Source organism: Spermophilus citellus (genome assembly GCF_964194105.1).
Source record: "Spermophilus citellus genome assembly, chromosome: 1".
Classification (NCBI taxonomy): domain Eukaryota; kingdom Metazoa; phylum Chordata; class Mammalia; order Rodentia; family Sciuridae; genus Spermophilus; species Spermophilus citellus.
Genome location: NC_138182.1, coordinates 31,453,795 through 31,478,555, shown reverse-complemented (window position 1 = coordinate 31,478,555; position 24,761 = coordinate 31,453,795). Strand labels below are relative to the sequence as shown.

The 24,761-nt window shown below is 35.0% G+C and overlaps 1 protein-coding gene across 6 annotated transcripts in view; it reads right to left on the bottom strand.

Moving 5' to 3' along the window:
* NBEA (neurobeachin) overlaps nt 1-24,761 on the bottom strand; it is a 638,449-nt gene that overhangs the window by 412,240 nt on the left and 201,448 nt on the right. For all 6 annotated transcript variants that reach the window (XM_081293195.1, XM_081293196.1, XM_081293198.1 and 3 more), the window contains exons 25-27: nt 19,733-19,913; nt 18,308-18,438; nt 14,912-15,019 (exon numbers count right to left, since the gene is read on the bottom strand). In XM_081293195.1, the coding sequence (XP_081149321.1) occupies nt 14,912-15,019; nt 18,308-18,438; nt 19,733-19,913 (420 nt within the window). The remainder of the gene's footprint in view (nt 1-14,911; nt 15,020-18,307; nt 18,439-19,732; nt 19,914-24,761) is intronic.

The following is a 24,761-nucleotide window of genomic DNA, read 5'->3' as shown; positions in this document are numbered from 1 at the left end:
TTCACAGTTTTCTTTCTTGTTGCATTCAAGTTTTATGGCCTTTTAGTGTCTTATAATACTTATTCATATACCAGTAGGAGGGCATGTGATTTATTTCTAGATGTGGGCTATTCTGAATAAGGCTACCAGGAACATGATGTGCAACTTTTGTGCAAAGGCATGTTTCATTTCTCCTGGATGTTTTCCTAAGAATGAAAATGTTAGGTCATATGATGATTATACATATGACCTGTTGAGGAACTGTCAAACTGTTTTCTCAAGTGGAAGCCCTATTTATGTTCCTGCTGGCAATGTTTGAGAGTTCCAATTTCTGCATATCATTGCTATCACTTATTATTTTCTGCCTATTATGATTCTGGAATGTGTATTTCACTGTGGCTTTGGCTTGCCTTTTTTTTATTAAAAGAAAATACATTGTTCTGTGATGCATAAAATTATCTTCTTAAAATTTTTTGTTTCTTCTTTTTAGTTCTACATAACAGAATCCATTTTGATATATTCCTACAAACATGGAATGTATCATATTCTAATTAGGATCGCAGTCTTGTGGATGTACACTATGTTGAGATTCGCTGTGGTATATTCATATATGTACACAGGAATGTTATGTCAGATTTATTCTACTGCCTCTCCTGTCTCCATCCTCCCTCACTTCCTTTCATTTTCCTTTGTCTAATCCAATGAACTTCTACCTCTGCCTCCCCCCACTTGTTGTGGGTTAGTGTCCACCTTCGTTTCTTGAAATTATCTTATTTCACTTTGCATGATAGTCTCCAGATCCATTCATTTAACAGCAAATGTCATAAAGACATTCTTCTTTATGGCTGAGTAATATACCTTTATCCATTCATCCACTGAAGGACACTTAGATTGTTTCCATAGCTTGGCTATTGTGATTTGAGCTGCTATATACATAGATGTGGCTGCATTACTGTAGAATGCTGTTTTTAAGTCTTTTGGATATAGACTGAGGAATGGGATAACTGAGTCCAAAAGTGGTACATTCCAGGTTTTCTCAGGAATCTCCATACTGCTTTCCAGAGTGTTTGCCTCAATTTTCAGTCCTACCAGCAATGTATGAGAGTACCTTTTCCCCCTACATCCTCACCAACATTTATTGTTGCTTGTATTCTTTATAACTGCCATTTTGACTGGAGTGAGATGGAATCTCAGTATGTTTTAATTTGCATTTCTGTAATTGCTACACAATTTAACATTTGTTCATATTTTTGTTGACCATTCATATTTCTTCTTCAGAGATGTGTCTGCTTAGTTACAATGACCGTTTATTAATTGGATTTTTTGTCTTTTTTATGTTAAGCTTTTTGAGTTTTTTGAACATTCTAGAAATTAATACTTTATCTGGTACAGGTGGCAAAGATTTTCTCCCAGTCTGTAGGCTCTCTCTTCACATTCTTGATTGTTTCCTTTGCTGTAAAGCACAGCATTTTAGTTTGATACTATCACATTTACTGATTTTTAAATTTCATTTCTTTCACTTTAGAAGTCTTAATACGGAAGTTGGTTCCTACGCCAACATGTTGGAGTGTTGAGCCTAAATTTTTTTTTCTAGTAGGTACAGGTTTCTGGTCTAATACCTAGGTCTTTGATCCACTTTGAATTGAGTTTTGTACAGGGTGAGAGACAGTTAAATTTCATTCTACTACATTGGGATTTCCAGTTTTCCTAGAACCATTTGTTTGAAGAAGCTAACTTTTTTTTCAGTGTATGTTTTTAGCACCTTTGTCTAATAAGAGATAACTGTATTTATGTGGGTTTGTCTCTGTGTCTTCTATTCCATTGGCCTTCATACCTGTTTTGGTGCCAACACCATGCTACTTTTGTCACTGTTTCATTTTTCTCACTAAGGATTGTTTTGGCTATTATAGGCCTCTTATTTTTTCAAATGAATTTCATGACTGCTTTTTCTATTTCTATTTCTGTGAAGAATGTCATTGGAATTTTGATGGAAATTGCATTAAATCTGTATAGCACTTTTGGTAGTATGGCTACTTTGACAATATTAATTCTGCCTACCTATGAACATGAAAGATCTTTTCCTCTTCTAAAGTCTTCTTCAATTTCTTTCCTTAGTGTTTGTTTTAGCCAGCTTTTTGCAACTGCAACTAAAAGTCTGGATCAGCACAATAGTACAGGAAGAAAAGTTTATTTCAGAGATCTCAATCCATAGACAACAGACTCCATTCCTTGGGGCTCAAGGTGAGGCTAAACATCATGGCAGAAGAGTGTGGCAGAGAGAAGCGGCTCACATGATAATCAGAGAGCAGAGAGAGAGAGATAGGTCTCCACTTGCCAAGTAAAAAGATATACCCGGAAGTCACACCCCTAAGTCCCACCTCCTCTAGCCACACCCCAACTGCCTTCAGTTACCACTCAATTAATCCCATCAAGGTGATTATTTCACTGATTGGGTTAGGGTGCTGTTTGGTAACCCAATCATTTATTTTCTGAACCTTCTTGCATTGTTTCACTTGTAAACTTTTGGGAGACAGCTCACATCCAAACCATAATAGTGTTCTATAGTTTTCACTGTAGAGGTTTTTCATCTATCTCTTTTGTTAGATTGATTCCCAAATTGATTTTTTTTGGTGGAGGGGGCTATTGTGAATGGCATAGTTTTCCTAATTTCTCTTTCAGCTGAGTATCATTGGTGTATAGGTTTGCGTTTCTTAATAGCTAAATAATGTTGAACATCTTTTTAAGTGCTTTTGGTCACTGGTAAAGTTTTTGTATAGAAATATTTAATTGTATATTTTTTCCTGGTTTTAATTGGGTTATTTTTCTTCATCATATTAAGTGCTAAGTATTTTTCACATATTCTAGAAACAAATCTCTTTTTAGACACCAGATTTGATAGTATTTTTTCCTACTCTGTAAGTTGCCTTTTCACTTTGTTAATGACAGTTTTCAGAGGTAAAAAGTTTTTAATTTTGATGAAGTTTAATGTATTCAATGTCACTATTATATACTAGTAATTTATAAAATACTTTTATGTCTTACATTTATGTGAATCAAGTTTTCAATGACAGTATTTTCTAACTTTTTTAATAAAAATGACCACTAGTTTTGACAATTTTTCCTTGAGTCTTAGAATAAAAAAAAAGTTTGAAAAAGAATTTTTAACTGAGATCAAACTTATAATGAAGTGCAGAGATTTTAAATATAGACTTTAATGAGTTTTGATAACTATATATATTCATGTAACTGTCACCCATGCCAATTCAATGAGAATAGGGTTTTGAGAAAAAGGGTTTGGTTCATTGCTTTGTTAGCAAATGACAAACACAGGGGACTCCAGTCATAAAGGCTGTGATTATGCCCATCAGAAAGAACAGAAGGTTTTTAAAGAAGAGATTTATTCCAGGTGTTCCCTGTGGGGGGTTGTGATTCACTTGTTAATTTTTTGGCATACAGCCATTTCTTAGATCTGTGTCATCCCTGAAGTCTGAATTACTTGGTTCCTATGGTCTATGTGGTCTATAATGGGAAACAGGTAATCCTGTTCTCCACCATCATGTTAGGAAGGGGGAAAAGGGAAGAGAAAAAAAAAACCCATGTCTATCTTAAAATAAGCCTCAGTGGCAGAGCAGCAAGGGCTATATTCAAAGCATGAGGTGGACCACTGTTACATAACCAAACAAATTCAAAGAATATAGCATTTTCATTTACCTAAAAATTCTGTTATCACTCTTTTCTGTTAATTCCTTCAGTTGCCACTATCATTCTGATATTTGTCACTTTATTTTAGTTTCTCATATTCTAGAACCTCATAAAAATTGATAACAGCATTTACTTATTTGCATTTGGTATAGGTTTTTTACTTTGACCCAGTTAGTATATGTTGTATTATTCCATTATTTCTGCTTGCTGAATTCTATCAAGCATTCTGTGAAAATATGTCTTTTAAATGTATATTATTATGATTCTTTGTACATTAAACATCCATACAAGCAAATACATGGTAATGAAGATATTTAGGTTTGCAAAAGCTGGGCGTGATGGTGGCTGAAAGAAATGGAAGGCTATTGCTAAGGGTGTGTTCAATCCCCAGTACAGAAAGGCGGGGGTGGTCCTTCAATAAGTAATTATCATTAATGAGCTCTGAAATTCTTTCAAAAACTTAATGTGTTAACTAAGGTGATAAGAAGCCTTCTAATTCAACTTTTAAAGATAAAATTTACTTTAGCTTGTCTCATTTTAAATACATACAAGAGACCTAGTATAATCTGGGCTCTAGGGGTGAAAGGAAAAAGCATAATAAATTTACTTTCAAATTCAATTTTTTGGGGAACACTAAAAATAATTGTTTTTAAAAATCCATAGTTTTTTCTAGCATAATTTAGTCATAGTTTCTCATAGAAAATTTTGCCACATAACTATTTTACCTGGATCTACATAGTGCCTGTAAGTTTAAATCACAACATCTTCATCATAGAAAATACATGAGAGCAGGCCATGTGTGGTGGTGAAAGCCTATTTTCCCAGCAGTTCAGGAGTCTAAGGCAAAAGGATTGCAAGTTCAAAGATAGCCTCAGCAATTTAGCAAGGCCCTAAGCAACTTAGCAAGACCTGTCTCAAAATAAAAAAAAAGAAAAAGGGCTGGGGACGTTGCTGACAAGTTGAGCATGCCTGGATTCGATCCCCATACCAAAACAAACAAACAAAAAACAAGAAGAGGGATTTATTCTCTGTTATGGCTTAGAGATGAGGCTTAACCCAAAAGCTCCTATATGAGACAACACTAGAACCTTCAGAGGTGAAATGACTGAGTTATGAGAGCCTTAATTTAATCAGTGTACTAATCTATTAATAAGGATAATAGGGGTAACTGCAGGAAGTGGGTCATCAGGGGCTTGCCTTTGGCGTATATATCTTATCCCTGTTGAGGAACTCTCTCTCTGCTTCCTGACTGTCATTTTGGGAGCTGCCTTCCTACACTTGCAGTCTTCTGCCATTGATGTTCTGCCTCACCTTGGGCCCAGAACAATGCAGTCAGCCATCTGTAGACTGAAACCTATGAAATCCTATGCCACAACTAAACTTTTCCTTCTCTAAAAATGTTCTTTTCAGGTGTTTTGGTCACAGTGGCAAAAAAGCTGACGAAAGTACTCACATTTTCTTAAGTTTTCCTTCACTTTCAGTGCCAACAAAACTCAGAATTCCTTAAAAACTGTGGTAATCCTTTATTTCTAAAATTTAAATGTTTGTATATGCATATGTATAATCTTAGTAGAAAAACTAAATACTTTAAACAGTTGAGAAAAAACTCAAGGGGAAAAATAACACTAAAATTCTCCATCCTAAGATTATAGTATACCACTTAGTTACTTGATCGATGAAGATATGCACATATAATTCCTAAAAAAAAAAAAAAAACCCTAATAATTTTGGATCTCCTTTGTTTTAGAAATTAAGGCTCTTAAAAATGACTATGGGCTGGGCATGGTGGCATAGCCTATAATCCCAGTGACTGGGGAGGCTGAGGCAGGAGGATCATGAGTTCCAAGCCATCCTCAGTAACTTAGCGAGGCACCTAGGAACTCAGGGAGACCTTGTCCCTAAATAAAGTAAAAAAAAAGGCCTGGGGTGTGGCCCAGTGGCTAAGTGCCCTGGGGTTCAATCCCTGGTACCAAAAAAAAAAAAAAAAAAAAAGACTATGGGTTTATAGAAATTTCAAAAATAAAAAAAAATTGGCATTCTTAGCATAATATTTACAATTGATCTCAAATATTGTTAATTATAAAACACTCCAAAATATCATGGATTATTTAAATGTAAAAAAAAAAAAAAAAAGGTTTCTTGGGCCAGGTGTGGTGGCTCCTGCCTGTGATCTCAGCAGTTCAAGAAGCTGAGACAGGAGGATCTTAAGTTCAAAGCCATTAGCCACTCAGTGAGATCCTGTCTCTAAATAAAACACAAAATGGGGCTGGGGATGTGGCTCAGTGGTTGAGGACCATGGGTTCAAGCCCCAGTACTTCCTCCCCCACCCAAAAAAAGGTATCTTGGAATCTATGAAATATAAGATAAAAATTGATGAAAAAATAATGGTTTTAAACAATCTGTTTGGATTCTGATGCTACCTAATACCAACTGTATTGTCTTAAAATTTCTGAATTTTAACTTTCTCTTATTTCTCAACTGGAAAGCTTAGGATAATATAAATTCAGTGCCTCATACATAATAATGTAAATTCCAGGAACATTAGTCTTATCTTGATGATGTTTGGAAGGTACACCCTGGTAACACTAAATACAATTTATTTTCTTTAGGAAAGAAGCTAAATACCACTGTTGAGGTTTCCAATCTATTTACAAAACATTAATGAATCTGAAAGAAATTATGATAATCTATTATAATAATCAATTTAAATTTATAAACAATTTAAACACAATCTCACCTTTAAAATCTTTCTTTTTTTATTGTTGGTCGTTCAAAACATTACATAGTTCTTAATATATCATATTTCACAGTTTGATTCAAGTGGGTTATGAACTCCCATTTTTACTCCATACACAGATTGCTGTATCACATCAGTTACACTTCCATTGATTTACATATTGCCATTCTAGTGACTGATGTATTCTGCTGTCTATCCTATTCTTTACTATCCCCCTTCCCCTCCCCTCCCCTCCCCTCCCCTCCCCTTCTCTCTTTCTACCCCCTCTACTGTAAATCATTTCTTCCACTTGTATTATTTTTCTCTTACCCCTCCTTTCCTCTTATATGTAATTATGTATAACCCTGAGGATCACCTTCCATTTCCATGCAATTTCCCTTCTCACTCCCTTTACCTCCCACCTCTCATCCCTGTTTAATGTTAATCTTCTTCTCAAGCTCTTCGTCTCTACCCTGTCCTTGGTTACTCCCCTTATATCAAAGAAGACATTTGGCATTTGTTTTTTAAGGATTGGCTAGCTTCGCTTAGCATAATCTGCTCTAATGCCATCCATTTCCCTCCAAATTCTATGATTTTGTCATTTTTTTAAAGCAGAGTAATACTCCATTGTGTATAAATGCCACATTTTTTTATCCATTCATCTATTGAAGGGCATCTAGGTTGGTTCCACAATCTTGCTATCGTGAATTGTGCTGCTATGAATATCGATGTGGCAGTATCCCTGTAGCATGCTCTTTTAAGGTCTTCAGGGAATAGTCCGAGAAGGGCAATAGCAGGGTCAAATGGTGGTTCCATTCCCAGCTTTCCCAGGAATCTCCAAACTGCTTTCCAAATTGGCCGCACCAATTTGCAGTCCCACCAGCAATGTACAAGTGTACCCTTTTCTCCACATCCTCGCCAGCACTTGTTGTTGTTTGACTTCATAGTGGCTGCCAATCTTACTGGAGTGAGATGGTATCTTAGGGTGGTTTTGATTTGCATTTCTCTGACTGCTAGAGATGGAGAGCATTTTTTCATGTACTTGTTGATTGATTGTATATCCTCCTCTGAGAAGTGTCTGTTCAGGTCCTTGGCCCATTTGTTGATTGGGTTATTTGTTATCTTATTGTCTAATTTTTTGAGTTCTTTGTATACTCTGGATATTAGGGCTCTATCTGAAGTGTGAGGAGTAAAAATTTGTTCCCAGTATGTAGGCTCCCTATTTACCTCTCTTATTGTTTCTCTTGCTGAGAAAAAACTTTTTAGTTTAAGGAAGTCCCATTTGTTGATTCTTGTTATTAACTCTTGTGCTATGGGTGTCCTATTAAGGAATTTGGAGCCCGACCCCACAATATGTAGATCAGAGCCAACTTTTTTTTCTATCAGACCCAGAGTTTCTGATTTGATATCATGCTCCTTGATCCATTTTGAGTTAACTTTTGTGCATGGCGAGAGAAAGGGATTCAGTTTCATTTTGTTGCATATGGATTTCCAGTTTTCCCAACACCATTTGTTGAAGAAGCTATCCTTCCTCCATTGCATGCTTATAGCCCCTTTATCAAATATAAGATAGTTGTAGTTTTGTGGATTGGTTACTGTGTCCTCTATTCTGTACCACTGGTCCACCCGCCTGTTTTGGTACCAGTATCATGCTGTTTTTGTTACTATTGCTCTGTAATATAGTTTGAAATCTGGTATCGCTATACCGCCTGATTCACACTTTCTGCTTAGAATTGCTTTTGCTATTCTGGGTCTTTTATTTTTCCATATGAATTTCATGATTGCTTTATCTATTTCTACAAGAAATGTCGTTGGGATTTTGATTAACATTGCATTAAATGTATAGAGAACTTTTGGTAATATCGCCATTTTGATGATGTTAGTTCTGCCTATCCATGAACAGGGTATATTTTTCCATCTTCTAAGATCTTCTTCTACTTCTCTCTTTAGGGTTCTGTAGTTTTCATTGTATAAATCTTTCACCTCTTTTGTTAGGTTGATTCCCAAGTATTTTATTTTTTTTGAGGATATTGTGAATGGAGTGTTTTTCCTCATTTCCATTTCAGAAGTTTTGTCGCTGATATACAGAAATGCCTTTGATTTATGCGTGTTGATTTTATATCCTGCCACTTTGCTGATGCATTTGATTTATGCGTGTTGATTTTATATCCTGCCACTTTGCTGAATTCATTTATTAGCTCTAATAGTTTCTTTGTAGACCCTTTTGGGTCTGTTAGGTATAGAATCATATCATCTGCAAATAGTGATAATTTAAGTTCTTCTTTTCCTATTTTTAAGCCTTTAACTTCTTTCGTCTAATTGCTCTGGCCAGTGTTTCGAGGACTATGTTGAACAGAAGTGGTGAGAGAGGGCATCCCTGTCTTGTATCAGATCTTAGAGGGAATGCCTTCAATTTTTCTCCATTCAGAATGATGCTGGCCTGTGGCTTATCATAGATTGCTTTTACAATGTTGAGGTATAATCCTGTTATCCCTAATTTTTCTAGAGTTTTGAACATAAAGGGATGCTGTATTTGTCGAATGCTTTTTCTGCATCTATAGAGATGATCATATGGTTCTTATTTTTAAGTCTATTGATGTGGTGAATAACATTTATTGATTTCCGTATACTGAACCAGCCTTGCATCCCAGGGATGAATCCTACTTGATCATGGTGTATTATTTTTTTGATATGTTTTTGAATCCGATTCACCAGAATTTTATTGAGGATTTTTGCATCTAGGTTCATTAGAGATATTGGTCTGTAGTTTTCTTTCTTTGAAGTGTCTCTGTGTGGTTTAGGCATCAGGGTGATGTTGGCCTCGTAGAATGTATTTGGAAGTTCTCCCTCTTTTTCTATTTCCTGAAATAGCTTGAAAAGTATTGGTGTTAGTTCCTCTTTAAAGGTTTTGTAAAACTCTGCTGTATACCCATCCGGTTCTGGGCTTTTCTTAGTTGGTAGTCTTTTGATGGTTTCTTCTATTTCCTCTATTGTTATTGGTCTGTTTAGGTTGTCTATATCTTCCTGACTCAATCTGGGCAGATCATATGACTTAAGAAATTTATCGATGCCTTCACTATCTTCTATTTTATTGGAGTATAAGGATTCAAAATAATTTCTGATTATCTTCTGTATTTCTGAAGTGTCTGTTGTGATATTGCCTTTTTCATCCCGTATGCTAGTAATTTGGGTTCTCTCTCTTCTTCTCTTCGTTAGCATGGCTAAGGGTCTGTCGATTTTATTTATTTTTTCAAAGAACCAACTTTTAGTTTTGTCAATTTTTTCAATTGTTTATTTTGTTTCGATTTCATTAATTTCAGCTCTGATTTTAATTATTTCTTGCCTTCTTCTTCTTTTGCTGTTGTTTTGCTCTTCTTTTTCTAGGATTTTGAGATGAAGTATGAGATCATTTATTTGTTGGTTTTATCTTTTTTTAAGGAATGAGCTCCAAGCAATGAATTTTCCTCTTAGAACTGCTTTCAATGTGTCCCATAGATTCCGATATGTTGTGTCTGTGTTTTCATTTAACTCTAAGAAGTTTTTAATTTCCTCCTTAATGTCTTCTATAACCCATTGATCATTCAGTAACCTATTGTTCATTCTCCAAGTGATGCATGATTTTTCCTTCCTTCTTTTATCGTTGATTTTCAGTTTCATTCCATTATGATCAGATAAGATGCATGGTATTATCTCTACTCCTTTATATTGTCTAAAAGTTGCCCTGTGACATAATATATGATCTATTTTTGAGAAGGATCCATGTGCTGCTGAGAAAAAAGTGTAACTACTTGATGTTGGGTGGTATATTCTATATATGTCAATTAAGTCTAGGTTGTTAATTGTGTTATTGAGTTCTATAGTTTCCTTATTTAACTTTTGTTTGGAAGATCTGTCCAGTGGTGAGAGAGGTGTGTTGAAGTCTCCCATGATTATTGTATGGTGGTCTATTAGACTCTTGAACTTGAGAAGAGTTTGCATGACGAACATAGCTACACCATTGTTTGGGGCATATATATTTATGATTGTTATGTCTTGTTGGTGTATGGTTCCCTTGAGCAGTATGCAGTGTCCCTCTTTATCCCTTTTGATTAACTTTGGCTTGAAATCTATTTTATTTGATATGAGTATGGACACTCCTGCTTGTTTCCGCAGTCCATATGAGTGGAATGATTTTTCCCAGCCTTTCACCTTCAGTCTATGTATATCTTTTCCTATCAAATGCGTCTCCTGTAGGCAGCATATTGTTGGGTCTTGTTTTGTGATCCATTCAACTAGCCTGTGTCTCTTAATTGGTGAGTTTAAGCCATTAACATTTAGGGTTATTATTGAGATATGGTTTGTTCCTCCAGCCATATTTGTTTATTAATGTTACTAAACCTGATTTGTTTTCCTCTTTGATTACTTTCCCCCCTTTACTGTCCTACCTCCCACTGTTGGTTTTCAATGTTATTTTCCATTTCCTCTTCTTGTAATGTTTTGCCAAGGATTTTTTGAAGAGATGGTTTTCTAGCTGCGAATTCTTTTAACTTTTGTTTATTGTGGAAGGTTTTAATTTCATCTTCCATCCTGAAGCTTAATTTCGCCGGATACACGATTCTTGGTTGGAACCCATTTTCTTTCAGTGTTTGAAATATGTTATTCAAGGATCTTCTAGCTTTCAGAGTCTGTGTTGAGAGATCAGCTGTTATCCTGACTGGTTTACTCCTAAATGTAATCTGTTTCCTTTCTCTTGTAGCTTTTAAAATTGTCTCCTTTTTCTGTATGTTGGGCGTCTTCATTATAATGTGTCTAGGTGTGGATCTCTTATGATTTTGCACTTTCGGCGTCCTATAGGCTTCTAGGATTTGGGATTCTGTTTCATTCTTCAAATCTGGGAAGTTTTCTCGTATTATTTCATTGAATAGATTGTTTATTCCTTTGGTTTGGAGCTCTGTGCCTTCCTGTATCCCAATGACTCTTAAGTTTGGTCTCTTTATGTTATCCCATATTTCTTGGATGTTCTGCTCATGGTTTCTTAGCAGACTTGCTGAGCTGTCTATGTTCTTTTCAAGTTGAAATACTTTGTCTTCATTGTCTGATGTTCTATCTTCTAAGTGATCTACTCTGCTGGTAGTATTCTCAACTGAGGTTTTAAGTTGGTTTATTGCTTCCTGCATTTCTAGGATTTCTATTTGTTTGTTTTTTATTACCTCTATCTCCCTGTGAAATTGATCTTTTACTTCCTGGATTTGTTTATGTAGTTCCTTGTCAAAGTGATCTTTCATTGTCTGATTTTGCTGTCTCATGTCTTCCTTGAGACTCCAGATCATCTGAAACATGTATATCCTGAACTCTTTATCTGACATTCCATCTGTTGCAGCTATTACCTCTTCTAAAGTTGAGTTGACCTGCATTGCTTGTGGTCCTTTCTTTCCTTGTCTTTTCATACTGCTCGCGTTTCTTTCTGCTTGGTGAAACTGTTGTGTTTTTGAAAATTTCCCCTATTTATTTATATTGCTCTTGTATAGTTGGGAGATCTCTCTTGCAGGGCGGGTAGTGGCTGTGCTCCTCCTATAATTAGGGTGATCTATCTACCACGCTGGTTGGTCGCAGGTCTGCCCACCCTGCGGGCGCGGGTGGCGGCTCTGCTCTGCCCCCACTCCAATTGTGGTAACTTAACTACTATGCCCTCGGGTCGTTGGTCCTGATCTGGATGTGGGCGGCAGCTCTGCTCCGCCCCTACTCCAATTGGTGTGATGTGTCTACCACGCTGGTCGGCCTCTAAGCCTGTTCCGCCAGTGGGTTGCAGTTCTGCCTACCTTGCGGGCTCGGGCGGCAGTTCTGCTCAGCCCCCACTCCCAGTGGGGGTACCTGACTGCCTCTCCAACGGGTCGCTGGGCCTCTTCCGGACACGGGCGGCGGCTCTGCTCCACCCCCACTCCAACCAGTGTGACATGACTGCCTCGATGCTACTTGTCCACCACACTGGCTGACTGTCGGGCCTGTCCTGCCAGTGGGTCGCAGGTCTGCCTACCTTGCAGGCTCAGACGGCGGCTCTTCACAGCCCCCACTCCAAATGGGGTGACTTGGCTACCGCGCTGTGGGGTCGCTGGTCCTGTTCCAGGCGTGTGTGGCTACACTCCTCGGTCCCAGCTGCAGTTGGGGTGTCGTGATACTACGCCGGTGGGTCACTTGGCCTGCTCTGGGCGCAGGTGGCAGCTCCACTCTGCCCCCCAGGCCCCCACAGCACCCAGCAGGACCCGGACCGAGAAGCAGTCCCCGTAGGTTCCCCAGCCCTGGGCCAAAGCAGCTTCGGGAGCCAGAACCCGGCCTCTCCGATCCCGGCCACACTCTGCTAGGAGCAGGCTCCACAGAGCGACCCCCGCGGGTTCCCCACCCCCAGTCCAAAGCAGCCCCGGGAGCCCGAGCCCGGCCGCTCCAAACTCTCCCAGCTCGGTGCACGCTCCACTAGGAGCAGGGTCAAAGATGCAGTCCCCGCGGGCTCCCCAGCCCCGGGCCAAAACTGTTCCAGGAGTCAGAGCCCAGCCGCCCCTCAGCGCACGTTCCACTTGGAGCTGGCCTCAGCACACAGTCCCCACAGGTTCCCCAGCCCTGGGCCAAAGCAGCTTTGGGAGCCAGAACCCGGCCTCTCCGATCCCGGCCACGCCCTGCTAGGAGCAGGCTCCACAGAGCGACCCCCGCGGGTTCCCCACCCCCAGGCCAAAGCAGCCCCGGGAGCCCGAGCCCGGCCGCTCCAAACTCTCCCAGCTCGGTGCACGCTCCGCTAGGAGCAGGGTCAAAGATGCAGTCCCCGTGGGCTCCCCAGCCCCGGGCCAAATCTGTTCCGGGAGTCAGAGCCCAGCCGCCTCTCAGCGCACGTTCCACTTGGAGCTGGCCTCAGCACGCAGTCCCCGCAGGTTTCCCAGCCCTGGGCCAAAGCAGCCCAGGGAACCAGAATCCGGCCGCTCAAAGCCCGGCGCACGCCTTGCCAGGAGCGAGCCCCGAGGAGTATTCTCCTCAGGTTCTCCAGTCCCGAGCCTGAGCCATCTGTCTGCGAGACACAGGCAAATACCAGCCTGAAATCACCTGTTCCGTAGTTGAATGAGCTGAGATCAGTAGAAAACAGGGATGATTACATCAGCTCTCCAAGATGGCGGCTGCTGTCCTCCTCCGTGGTCCGACCGGTGTCGGGAATCGAACTGGAACGCTTCTCTCCTCTGTCTCAAAGCCGGAACTCAGCACTAAGCACGGCCATTGCACCACTGGCAGGAGCCCCCAGAATCCGCATCGCTGTACTCCTGCTCCGGTACCTCGCCGCTACCCAGCGCGCGCCCCAGACTCCATCCACGGGGCGGTCCGCCGACCAGGCTCTGCTACCCTCCGTGCGGAGAAATCGCCCGCGACCGAGCCCCCGCAGCCGAATCCCGCGCGATGGAAATCCGTCCTCTAGATTCTGGAGCACCTCAATTTCACTGGAAATTCCCAACAAGGTAGCCTTCAGCCGTTTCACCTCGTCTTTCTCCCGCACAGTGACGCGGCGCACTGGGGTGATGCACTCCCATCGCCGCCGTCTTCCCTCCTCCCTTTAAAATCTTTCTATATTCAATGTTAACTCTGTCAGTGCCTTTTGGGGATGAAGATCTGCTCCATGTTAGTGGTTTGTGATAAACATATTAATAATTTTTATCAATATTGAGTCTGCTGTGAAACACTATATATGTTTCTATGTAATTTATGAAAAGGTCAATCTTTTTATTTTTTATTTTTAGTGCATTACAGTTATACATAATAGTAGGGTTCATTTCGAAATATTCATAAATGCATATATCATAGCTTTTTCCAGTACCATCTTTTTTTTTCAGTACTTTTCTTCCTCTCCCACCCACTAATCTTTTTATTACCTTGAGTAATTGACCATGAACGTTCTTAATTATGTTTTCCTTTAAACTTTATTAAACTGTTGTTCTAATTCAAATTCCCATAGATATCTGAATTTTTAAAATGCATGTTCTACTTTACAAAATAATCTCCTCAATAAAGTAATTGCCACAAACACCTAATAAGTTATCAATCCTTCTCATCCAACATAAGAAACACAAAATATTCCATATCTGCAAATAGAGAAGGAATACTAAATGCTAAATGAAAGTGATGCAAGATAAAGTGAATTACAGGCTATCCCTACCCTTAAAATAGAAAGAAAAATTATATAAAATTGTTGTTTTGTTTTGTTTTGTTGTGTGTGTGTGTGTGTGTGTGCTTTGTGGTCTGTGGATCAAACCCTGGGCCTTATTCATGCTAGGCAAGCACTCTATCACTGAGCTATATCCCCAACCCTCACATAGTTTTTTAAAAAAATGATATATCAAGCTTTCAGAGAGAGCTATTGTTCAGACATTCTACAAGCAGCAATATGAGATAAACCCAAGTACTAGAGCATTTAGTTTTAATATGCATATTCTTATAAAGTTAATGCTATTTTACACAAATGACTGTAAAAAGTTTTTACAGGAAAACCAAGCAGATACAACTTACCACATCCCGAAAGACAACAGCACGCAGGCGATTAATATCAACATCTTGAAGAAGTCTATCAGGATCTTTGATAGGAGAAAGGTTACCTGGAACATTTTCTAAGGGAGTCTTAAAAACAAAAAAGAATTGTAAAGAAGTAACATATTCCAAAAAATAATATAGAAGTATCATTTCCCACTATCTTTAACTTAGGCTGAACTAACTTCTTCCTCACAGAGCTAACATCTATTAAGGACACCCAATTATAAGGCACATTTTTTATTCTCTGCTCATGGTTTCTCTTTATCAGCACCATTACCACTATAGACCTATAAAGGTAGGTAACAGAATAGTAGGAAAAGACTGATCTTGAACTTCACAACATCTGGGCTCAAGCCTCTGCTGTGTGACCTTGTGCTTATTGTTAAAATTTCTTTTAAGTCTCACTTTCTCTGTCTCTAATTAAAAATTGTCTTTGAGTCTCTAGGCTCATTTATTCATCAGGAATTTATAAAATGTGAGACTATCATATTATATTACATTGTGAGATTTTATAGATGTAAACATTTCATGATCTATAAAAAGACAAGGTAAGCTCTTAAACAAGTTTTAGTCATAGCCCACTAAAGCTGAAAGACATTAATGAGCATTAAACTAAAGCAATTTTTTATAACTGAAGAAATAAAAATCTACAGATTTTAGGTAATATAGCACACAGTAAATTAGAAAGTGAGCCAAGTTCCCTGAAATTCAATCTAGTACTTTTTGCATTTTTACAATGCATTAAGAATTATGTGGATTAAATTTGATAATATATGTAAAATGTCAAACATAATTTCTGAACCTAACAGGTTGTTGCTCTAATAAAAAATAACATAGGCCAACTTTAACTTCTCGATAGGGATTAATGGTCCTATTTAACTCCCAAATCAAAGTGTTTGATTCCTTTGTAGCACTGGATAATAAAAACAGTACAATATGTGTAGGCTGATATTATTTGGTTTGTTATAATATCAAACTTACCACTTCTAGGACTTCAGGTGAGATCTTAACTTATAAAAATCTCACATCATTGTGAATTACAAGATAATAATATTTATCAGAATATTATTAAAGAAAGTAACACATAATTTCTACCATAGATGAATTTATAGTGTTAAGTGGGAAAAAACTAGAAATATTTTAATTGATATACCATTTTACATTTTTACAAATGTGACCCTAATATAATTGGATCTTTTTAGAGTCTATATGATAAGAAATGCTTGGATTATGGTTCATTTTTAAAACAGTAAAAAAATGAAGCCCCATTATAGTCTGTGATTCATCCAAGTTCATACATATTAGTAGCAGGGAATTTTTTATATCATAGCAAAATATTAACCATGGTTTACTGACTGAAGTGTCACATAAAAAAAAAAAACATAGAAGCACAGGGAGGGAAAACAAAACAAACAAATAAACAAAACAAAACAATAACAACAACAAAAAAAACCACAAAGAACAAACACAAAATCTTACCACCTAGATCCTTTTACTCCCTATACTGAAATGTGCTTTGTTGACAAGTCAAATCTTCCTAGTATTCCTATCTCCATCACTTATTCATTTTCACCACCAAATGAAAGTAAATCATTAAAAATTTCATTGGGCTTTTCTGTCTATATTCTATAATGAGGGCAATACTTGCCTTGAAAATCTTCTAAGGTGTCCCTAATACCTATTAAAGAAAGTATACACATCTTTGGGATCTAAGTTTTCCAAAATACTAATTTCTTTATTCATTTCCTAAGTATATTTTGACTTTAACTTCTAGAGACAGAAAGGAAATCATTTTTAACAACATGTTAAATAATAAAATAATATTAATATTAATATTAAAATATAAATAATATCTTGCCAGAATTTTAATATATTACTTCTTTTTATATAATAGATACAAACACCCTATAAATTGAGATTTGCATCCACAGACTTAAGAAATTAATCTCAAGTCAGGAAACCAATAAGTGGTAGAGTCAGAATACTAACTCAAGACTGTACCTTTTTACAATGTATGCACAGTGTCCTAAAATTCAAAGTTGTATAAGATGTGGATGCTGCCCTCTAACAACTAATAGTCTATTATGTCATACAAGAAATATGACTCAGATTATTGACACATTAATATTTAATTTCCCAAGCAATGAAGAGCCCTATGGAGTCTTGTGATAATTTGTGGTTAAATTATTACTCTTGTGAATATTTCCCTGACAATAGTAAAAAAGAAAAGAGACTGCAATATTGCAAATAACCAACCAACATGATTAATATGTGGTTGGTCTGTTTGAAAATGACAGAAGTTAAAAACCATAGTCTTTGTAAAATTATTTCAACTCTTATTTCCTATTTTCATTTATTGAGCAAAAAAATTACTAAGCCATATTAAACATCTAATTATAAGTACAGTGAATATAAAGAGACATATGGGTTTTATGAAAACATCAGAGAAATTTGTTTTAGATTGAGATGGTGGTCAGAAATGTCAGAAAACATTTCCCTGTAGGTTTTTCTTTTCTTTGAGACAGGATATTGCTATGTTGTTCAAGCTGGTATTGAGGTTGTGGTCTCAAGTGATCCTTCCTCCTTAGCCTTCAAAGCAGATGGGATAAAAGGTATGCTCCACCATAAGCAGCTTGAGAGAATTAACATTTAAACTAAACCTAAGATCTGAACTAATTTTAGCTGGCTGAAAAATAAGGAGGAAGATTTCAAGTAAAGGTAACTATGTAAAAAGCTAAGATGTTAAAAAAAAAAAAACTTTTGGTGAACTAAATAAAATCTAACGTATGACTAAAATTGTACAAGCAAAGAGAGGGTAAATACACAAGCAGGAGCTAGGGACAGAATTGCAGACCAATCATGGAGGACCTTGAAAATCATGCTAATAAAACTGGATGTAATGCCAATGTCAGGAAAATATCTGATAGTGAATGCAGAATGAGAATTATTAATACAATCCCCAAAATATTCTATATTGTTCATATATTTGGTGGTATTAAATATATATTTCTTGACTGTCATGTCTGTCACCAAAAAAAGCACATCCATTTAAAAATTGCATTTCTCATACACTGACCTCTGAGAATACATGTAATGCTTAAAAATAGAAAAGAACTAAAAAATTTTTGTGCTATGTGCTAACATGATTCTCCTAAGATCCCTATGAAGTAGAAATTATGAGTATATTCTTCAATAACCTCCCAAATGCAAATTTCAGACAGATTAATTAATCTTGCCAACATAGGTTTGAAGCAGAGAAGTAGGCACCAGAGCCTAAAGCTATCTGATTAAAAATACCATGTTGCTTTGTTTTCATAAACTAAAACAAAAATTTTTCCCAGTAAATTATATTTCACATAGAAAATGACTGCTTACCTTTGATGTTGTTGTGGCAGTCACACTTTGGGGAACTTCCTGAGGTTTACTGCTTCCAAGGGAAGATTTGTTTCCCCTGTCTCTTTGTCTTTGTCGACATTCTAAACAGTTTCTCACAGCTACACAACAAACTATTTAAAAAGTTAAAATCATTATTATTGTAAATTGTTCACTTTGATATACTGAATAAAATATGCTGGTTTATTCTTTTTGTATTTTTCTCTTTCCCCTATACACAATTACTTTTAAGATCAATTACATCAATGTATTGTGCAATCACGAAATACAATAATGAAAGCACAGTATGTATAATATATATGTTATATTATATACCTAAAAATAAAAACAAAATATACTACCAGGCAGCTGAAGGAACAGAGAATAAATACTACTATGCTCTCTGAAGCTCCAATATATCCTTCCTTATTCTATTTTCCTCCCTTCTTCACAATTCTGAAATTTAGTAATAAAGCTTTTAACGAAATTCACATGTGATTTTAAAATTTTAACAATAAGGCATCTGCCCTTAATTTGACTATCTTGGTGATTATACTAATCATAACTTCCCACTTCAGGAATATTTAAGTTCTACCAATCCCAATGTTTACATTTCCTCATGGTAGGTGACCCTGTGGTCTTTGACAACAGGCATCCAATACATTCATGTAATGAAAGCAATAAAATATAATAAGTTGTACAGATTTTGGACTTAGACCATCTGAACTTGAATCCTGGCTCTACAATTAATTAGATGTGTGATGGTAGACCAGTGGTTTAAACTCTGGGTGCCTCAATTTCCTCACATGTAAAATGAGAATAAATACAGTAACTCATTTAGAGGGTTGTTGTGAAGATTAATTAACACATGTAAAGTGCTTAGAAAAGTAATTAATACCTTTAAGAGGTGATAAATAAGGCTTCCTGACTCACTTATAAAGATTTCCTATAGCTGAGAAAACTCATAATGTGTAAAAATGAAATCAGTCTTATATTTAGAAATAAAAGTTCAGAATAACCAAATTAATATTGATTTCAAGATACTGAGGCATTTAAAAACATGTCTTTCTCATGTTTGTTTGCTGACATGTTTGTGGGCCTAGGTCACTAACCTTAGTACTAGTTTATCAAAATAGAATTCATAAATGGATTTGTATTAAAATCACTTCAATGAAATGCTATTGTCTCAATGAGTTTAAAATGATTCCAAATATATTTAACTATATTTTAAGTGATAAAAAATTAAAGATTTCCAATTCCATGAAAATTCCAATGTGAAGAGATAAGATTTTGAAATTTGATAATTCTAAAGAATTACAAGACAATCACTAAATTACATAATCATCAATACTGTATGCACCACAGTGCTGCAGAAAAATAACCTGTAAGTAATTATGTAATGTGCACTGCTCTTCTTAACAGACTTACCTAGTCTTAGGCACTGTCGCATTAAACCTCCAGAAGACATGTTCTTTTCAGCTTCAATCTCACTGAAATTCAGAGAGCTGGCAAATACAAGGACATCGACCATAGCCATCAATCGACTGAGGAAAGTAACTGCAGTCTCAGCTGACATGCCTTGTGTCACTTCAATATTTTCCAATTCCGTCTTTAAAAAAGTAGAAGAGTTAAGCCTTATTTACAAATGGAAAACACAATTTATAACATATACTACAGGTGAACATAAGTTTATTAAAAATAGTAAACAAAAGTGAAAATGAATACATATGTAACTTAATTATGTCAAATTTATTTATCACAGTTATCTTTGACTAAAGGAAAAGAATATTTTAAAAATGCTGATTTTAAATGTCATTAGTTATAAAAAACTATATATATTTAAGATCATCTCGCAGTGATCTTGTTTAGAAATGCCCACACATATGTACTCACATTAATTTGGTTGTATTTTGTTAATTCACAAAGAGATAAGATCAATATTTCTTTCCTAAAATCCTTACTCTCATTTTAAAACAATATATTTTATCTTTTTTATATGTCTAGTGAATAATGGTAAAAATATACCGTGATTTCATTAAGCCTCAAAATGAGATGGCTGTCAAGTTAGAATGTTTAATAATTTTAGAATAAAGTAAAACTACTAGGTACTTTATATGTATAATAAAATTCTAGGGTAAAAATAATCAAGAGGATCATTAATTCCTCTAGACATTTGTGACCTATAAAATAGTAGCAATAAGAAAAATCAGTAGCTCTAGACTGGAAGCTATACTTTTACTAAAATATTGCCAGTTACAAAGATCTAATTTCCTCTTTCAAGAAAAGATTACAAAGTATTCTTTTTCTTAACATGGGGAGACTGTAGTTTTGTAAGCAACGGCAACATTTTTAAATTCATTTACCATTGTATACAATATAGCATTTTAATGATTTTGGTTCTTTATGATTAGGCTTTATTTTCTCAGTGCCTAAAGGAGTGAAGAAGAGTCATGAATGCTTTAAAAATAAAATTTCTGCTGTTTAAATTTTCTGCATATATCCACACTAAGCATACTGATTAAGCTATGTCTTAACAAAATGATACCACTATGAGGCAAGCATATGTGATAGATTTCAGATTATAATTAATGTTCCCTTTTGACATTGTATGTCATTATACCTAAACTTCTTTCTGCTTAGAAGAAGCAAGGATATTAATATGAAAATGTCAGGAAAAAAAACACCAATGGGAAGATTAAACTAAAAAATTTCTAAGTAATTCTATTTAAGATGGGTAATCAAACTGGTAAGTGACTACTGTAAGCACTAAAGAACTTAAGAACTTTAGTGCTACATGGACTAACCTCAGTTCTAAATGTAGTACAAAATGTACCAACCTTTCTTCCTTCCATTTAACAACAAATAGGGTTAAAACCATTCTGGCTAAAATGAGCTTGTAAATACAAATCTATTTGTCCTTACTGATTCACAGTAGTATGCCAATTCAGTATCCATGGCCTAAAAGGGAATAAATTCATAACTCACATTTTACCAGGCAAATTCCATATTTTTTTTATTTTCTGAATATATAGCATCATTTTATATGTAGCATGGATATGGCATCATTAATTTAAAATCTATAACCACGACAGAATAGTTCATAACAAAAAACAAGATTTTTAAATCTCTTTTCTGAAAATTCAGTATTCTCTAACGGAATGGAAAATGTGGCCATTGCTTAGGTCTAACAAATATTCCAAATAACTTTTAAAACATTAGAATTCAGTATATGTCCTCAAAATGTGTCCTCAAAAAATTCATTATCATTTCAAGATACTGAAATTATGAGGTCTATCTTATTTTTTAATGGTTTGATTTTCCAGTTGTTTAGAGTCTATAGGTCTAATCTTCAAAATGTGCTTTCATTCAAAATGAGGAAATTATAAACAGAATAATTCAATTTTCCACATAATTTAACAAAGTATTTATTTTTTACTAAAACAATAAAATATTAAAGTAAAAGGCATTTTTAACACAAACAATGAGCTACAAAAGAATTCTTATATTTTATATAGAAATAATTTTATAAATATGATGAAATGTTACATGAGCATCTTATGACAGGGCTTACAAATAAAGATTACTTATACACAGCTACTATAAATCTCAAACTATCTCTCATCCTATTTCCTTTAATTGGAAATCTGATCAGATACATGACTGTAACAATATTGCTTTCAATTATATAATAGTTTGTTTATTATAGTTAATTATAAAAAAGTAATTAATAAATTTGAAAAATTAAGCTTTTAGTGAATCTTAATACAAAGGATATAACTAATGTTAAAGATGGTATGAAAACTCAAAATATAACCAAGTCAAAAATTTCGTAAATAATTAAAAATAAAATTTAAAACAGAAAAACCTAAAAATTACTGCAGAAATAATACTAACCTTAGAACCCTGGACATGCATTAGACAAAACAGACAAGAGACCAAAAAAAGTACAAGAAAAGGAAATTATTAAAATTAAATGAAAATATAATGTAAAATTGAAAAACAAAATAATATATTTTAAAATCATATTTGATTATTTTATCAAAAGCAAAATTCTCAGAAGAGATATTCATTTTATAAATTTCATAAGGTTAAAAGTTAAATATTTAGACTAAAATTTATTTTTTATTTGAATAACTCTGCCCAAATAATATATACATATATATGTATAGCTTATGTAGTAGAAATTATGCATACTCTAGTTTACAAAACAAATATCTTTTCCTACTAGATGATTAATGAAACATTTTAACAAATGAAGTAAGTAATGCCTCTGGGAAATAAACTATTTATACTAACTTTTTAGAATTTTATAAGAAAATCATATTATAATTTATTTCCTCAAACATTCAGAATTTTTCCTATAAATCAAAAGTGAAATATATAAGTGATTAAACTTAAAATCCCTTTTGCACGCCAGAAAAGAACTCACTGATACACTAAACAAGGCCTGCATACAAGCATGATAATGATGTATTATACTAAGTTTCAGAGTTTTAATAAGAATCATATTCATATAATAAAAACTTTACAGAGAGGGCTGGGGTTGTAGATTAGTGGTAAAGTATTTGCCTAGCACGTGTGAGGCACTGGGTTCAATCCTCAGTACCACATAAAAATGAATAAATAAAGATATTGTGTCCATCTATAACTAAAAATATTTTTAAAAAAACTTTACAGAGGATTAAATTTAATAATATTCACTGTTACTATTATTGATTTTTGATAACAAATGTATGTGAGTATACATTTAAAAATGTGCTATTTTTAGGGCAGATTCACTGGAAAACAAAAGCATTCTGAGAAAACCACAGTATGATCATTAATATGAGATAAACACAAGTAAAAACAAAAGTATTATTAGTCGTTTTTCCAAATCTATCAACTATATATCATTATAATTAAAGATTAAGCTAACTAAAATTAAGAGTTTGTCATCAATTTTGGCTAGAAAAAGGAAAAAATATTGATCTTACTTATGATGATGATATTATAGTAAAACCAGAAATGCCATTCTCTATTAATTTTTTTGGGGGGGACAGACAAAATTAAACCATATATGACATCAAATTAAATTCTAAACAGTCAGTCTTCTGGACTGGATGGTTGATCAAAATGGTCTTTTTAAAATCACAAAAGTGATTGTACAATTTGTAGTTGATACATGTTTTTTGCTGCTCTTCATTTTTTCCCCTCTGATTCTCTGCTTTCATTCATGAACAACTTGAACAATGTGATTAAAAAAAAAATGAGAAGATTCAATTGACTAGATCCCAAAATAGTGCAAAAAAAAAAAAACAGTCACAAAAATTCCTTCCTCAAATGAAAGTTTGATCAAATTGAATATAAATGATCTATTTTTGAAAGTATTAAAATTATCACTATTTGTTTAATTTAGAAATTAAAACTATTTTCTGACTTATTTTCTGTGCCAGGTATGATTTTAAGTAATCTATTCAACCTGAAATCTCAATGAGTGATGCTTACTCAAGAATATTAAGTTCACAGGGATGTGTGACTGTATTCTTTATACTCCAAGTTTCTATTACAAGAAAGATTAACCTAAACAATTAAATTTTTCTTCCAGGATAATGATACAGCAAAGGTAATATACAAATGTTACTCCTGGTATACAATGCTATATTCATCTAAGTTTCCTCTTCTAGGCCAATCTTATGGAAATAACAAGCAAAAAGATGATAGTATTTTAGTCTTTTGTTATCAAAGTACATCACCCATAATAACTTAGTTCCAAAAAATACTAAACACCTCCAAAAAAGAACTCAAAAAAGAAAACTTTCATTAAGAGCATTCCACATCAAACACTTTTGTATGTATCACTTAATCTTCAAAAACCACTGTGTGGGATAATTAATATCATTAAAAAAAATAAAAACACCGAAGTTGAGCTCAAATCTGGTAAATAGTTGAGCCCTGGTAAAAATACAGGTCTATCTTATGCTAAAACCCACACACCTTCAACTAAATCATGATTCCTAAAAAGGTCATATCTGAGTCTCAGTGAGAAATGACTTGTTTTTTAAAAAGCAGTCAATTACCTGAGATGTACACTTTTTCTGAGAAATTAGAAAGACATATTCTTGGGTTGAGTTTTGGGTTGTTATTTTTTAAATAAGGAACTATAGAGAATACTTAGCATTCTACTTATCTTCTCAAAAGTTAATATAATTCAATATTGGATATGTCAAATGACAAAAAATCATTAGTATGGCTGAGTGTAAAAGGTTACATATAGAGAATATAATGACCAAAACATTAAGTAACATTATTTTTAAAAATTAAAAATTAACAATTGGTAAGTCAAATTCAAGTTCTTATTTAATAAGAATGAATTTTTCTTAAGTTCTATCTACTGAGTTTTCAATGATTAGCAACAGCTAATAAAATTTTCACACGATGTCACCATCCTATAATGTTCTTATTTTATATGGAACTGATG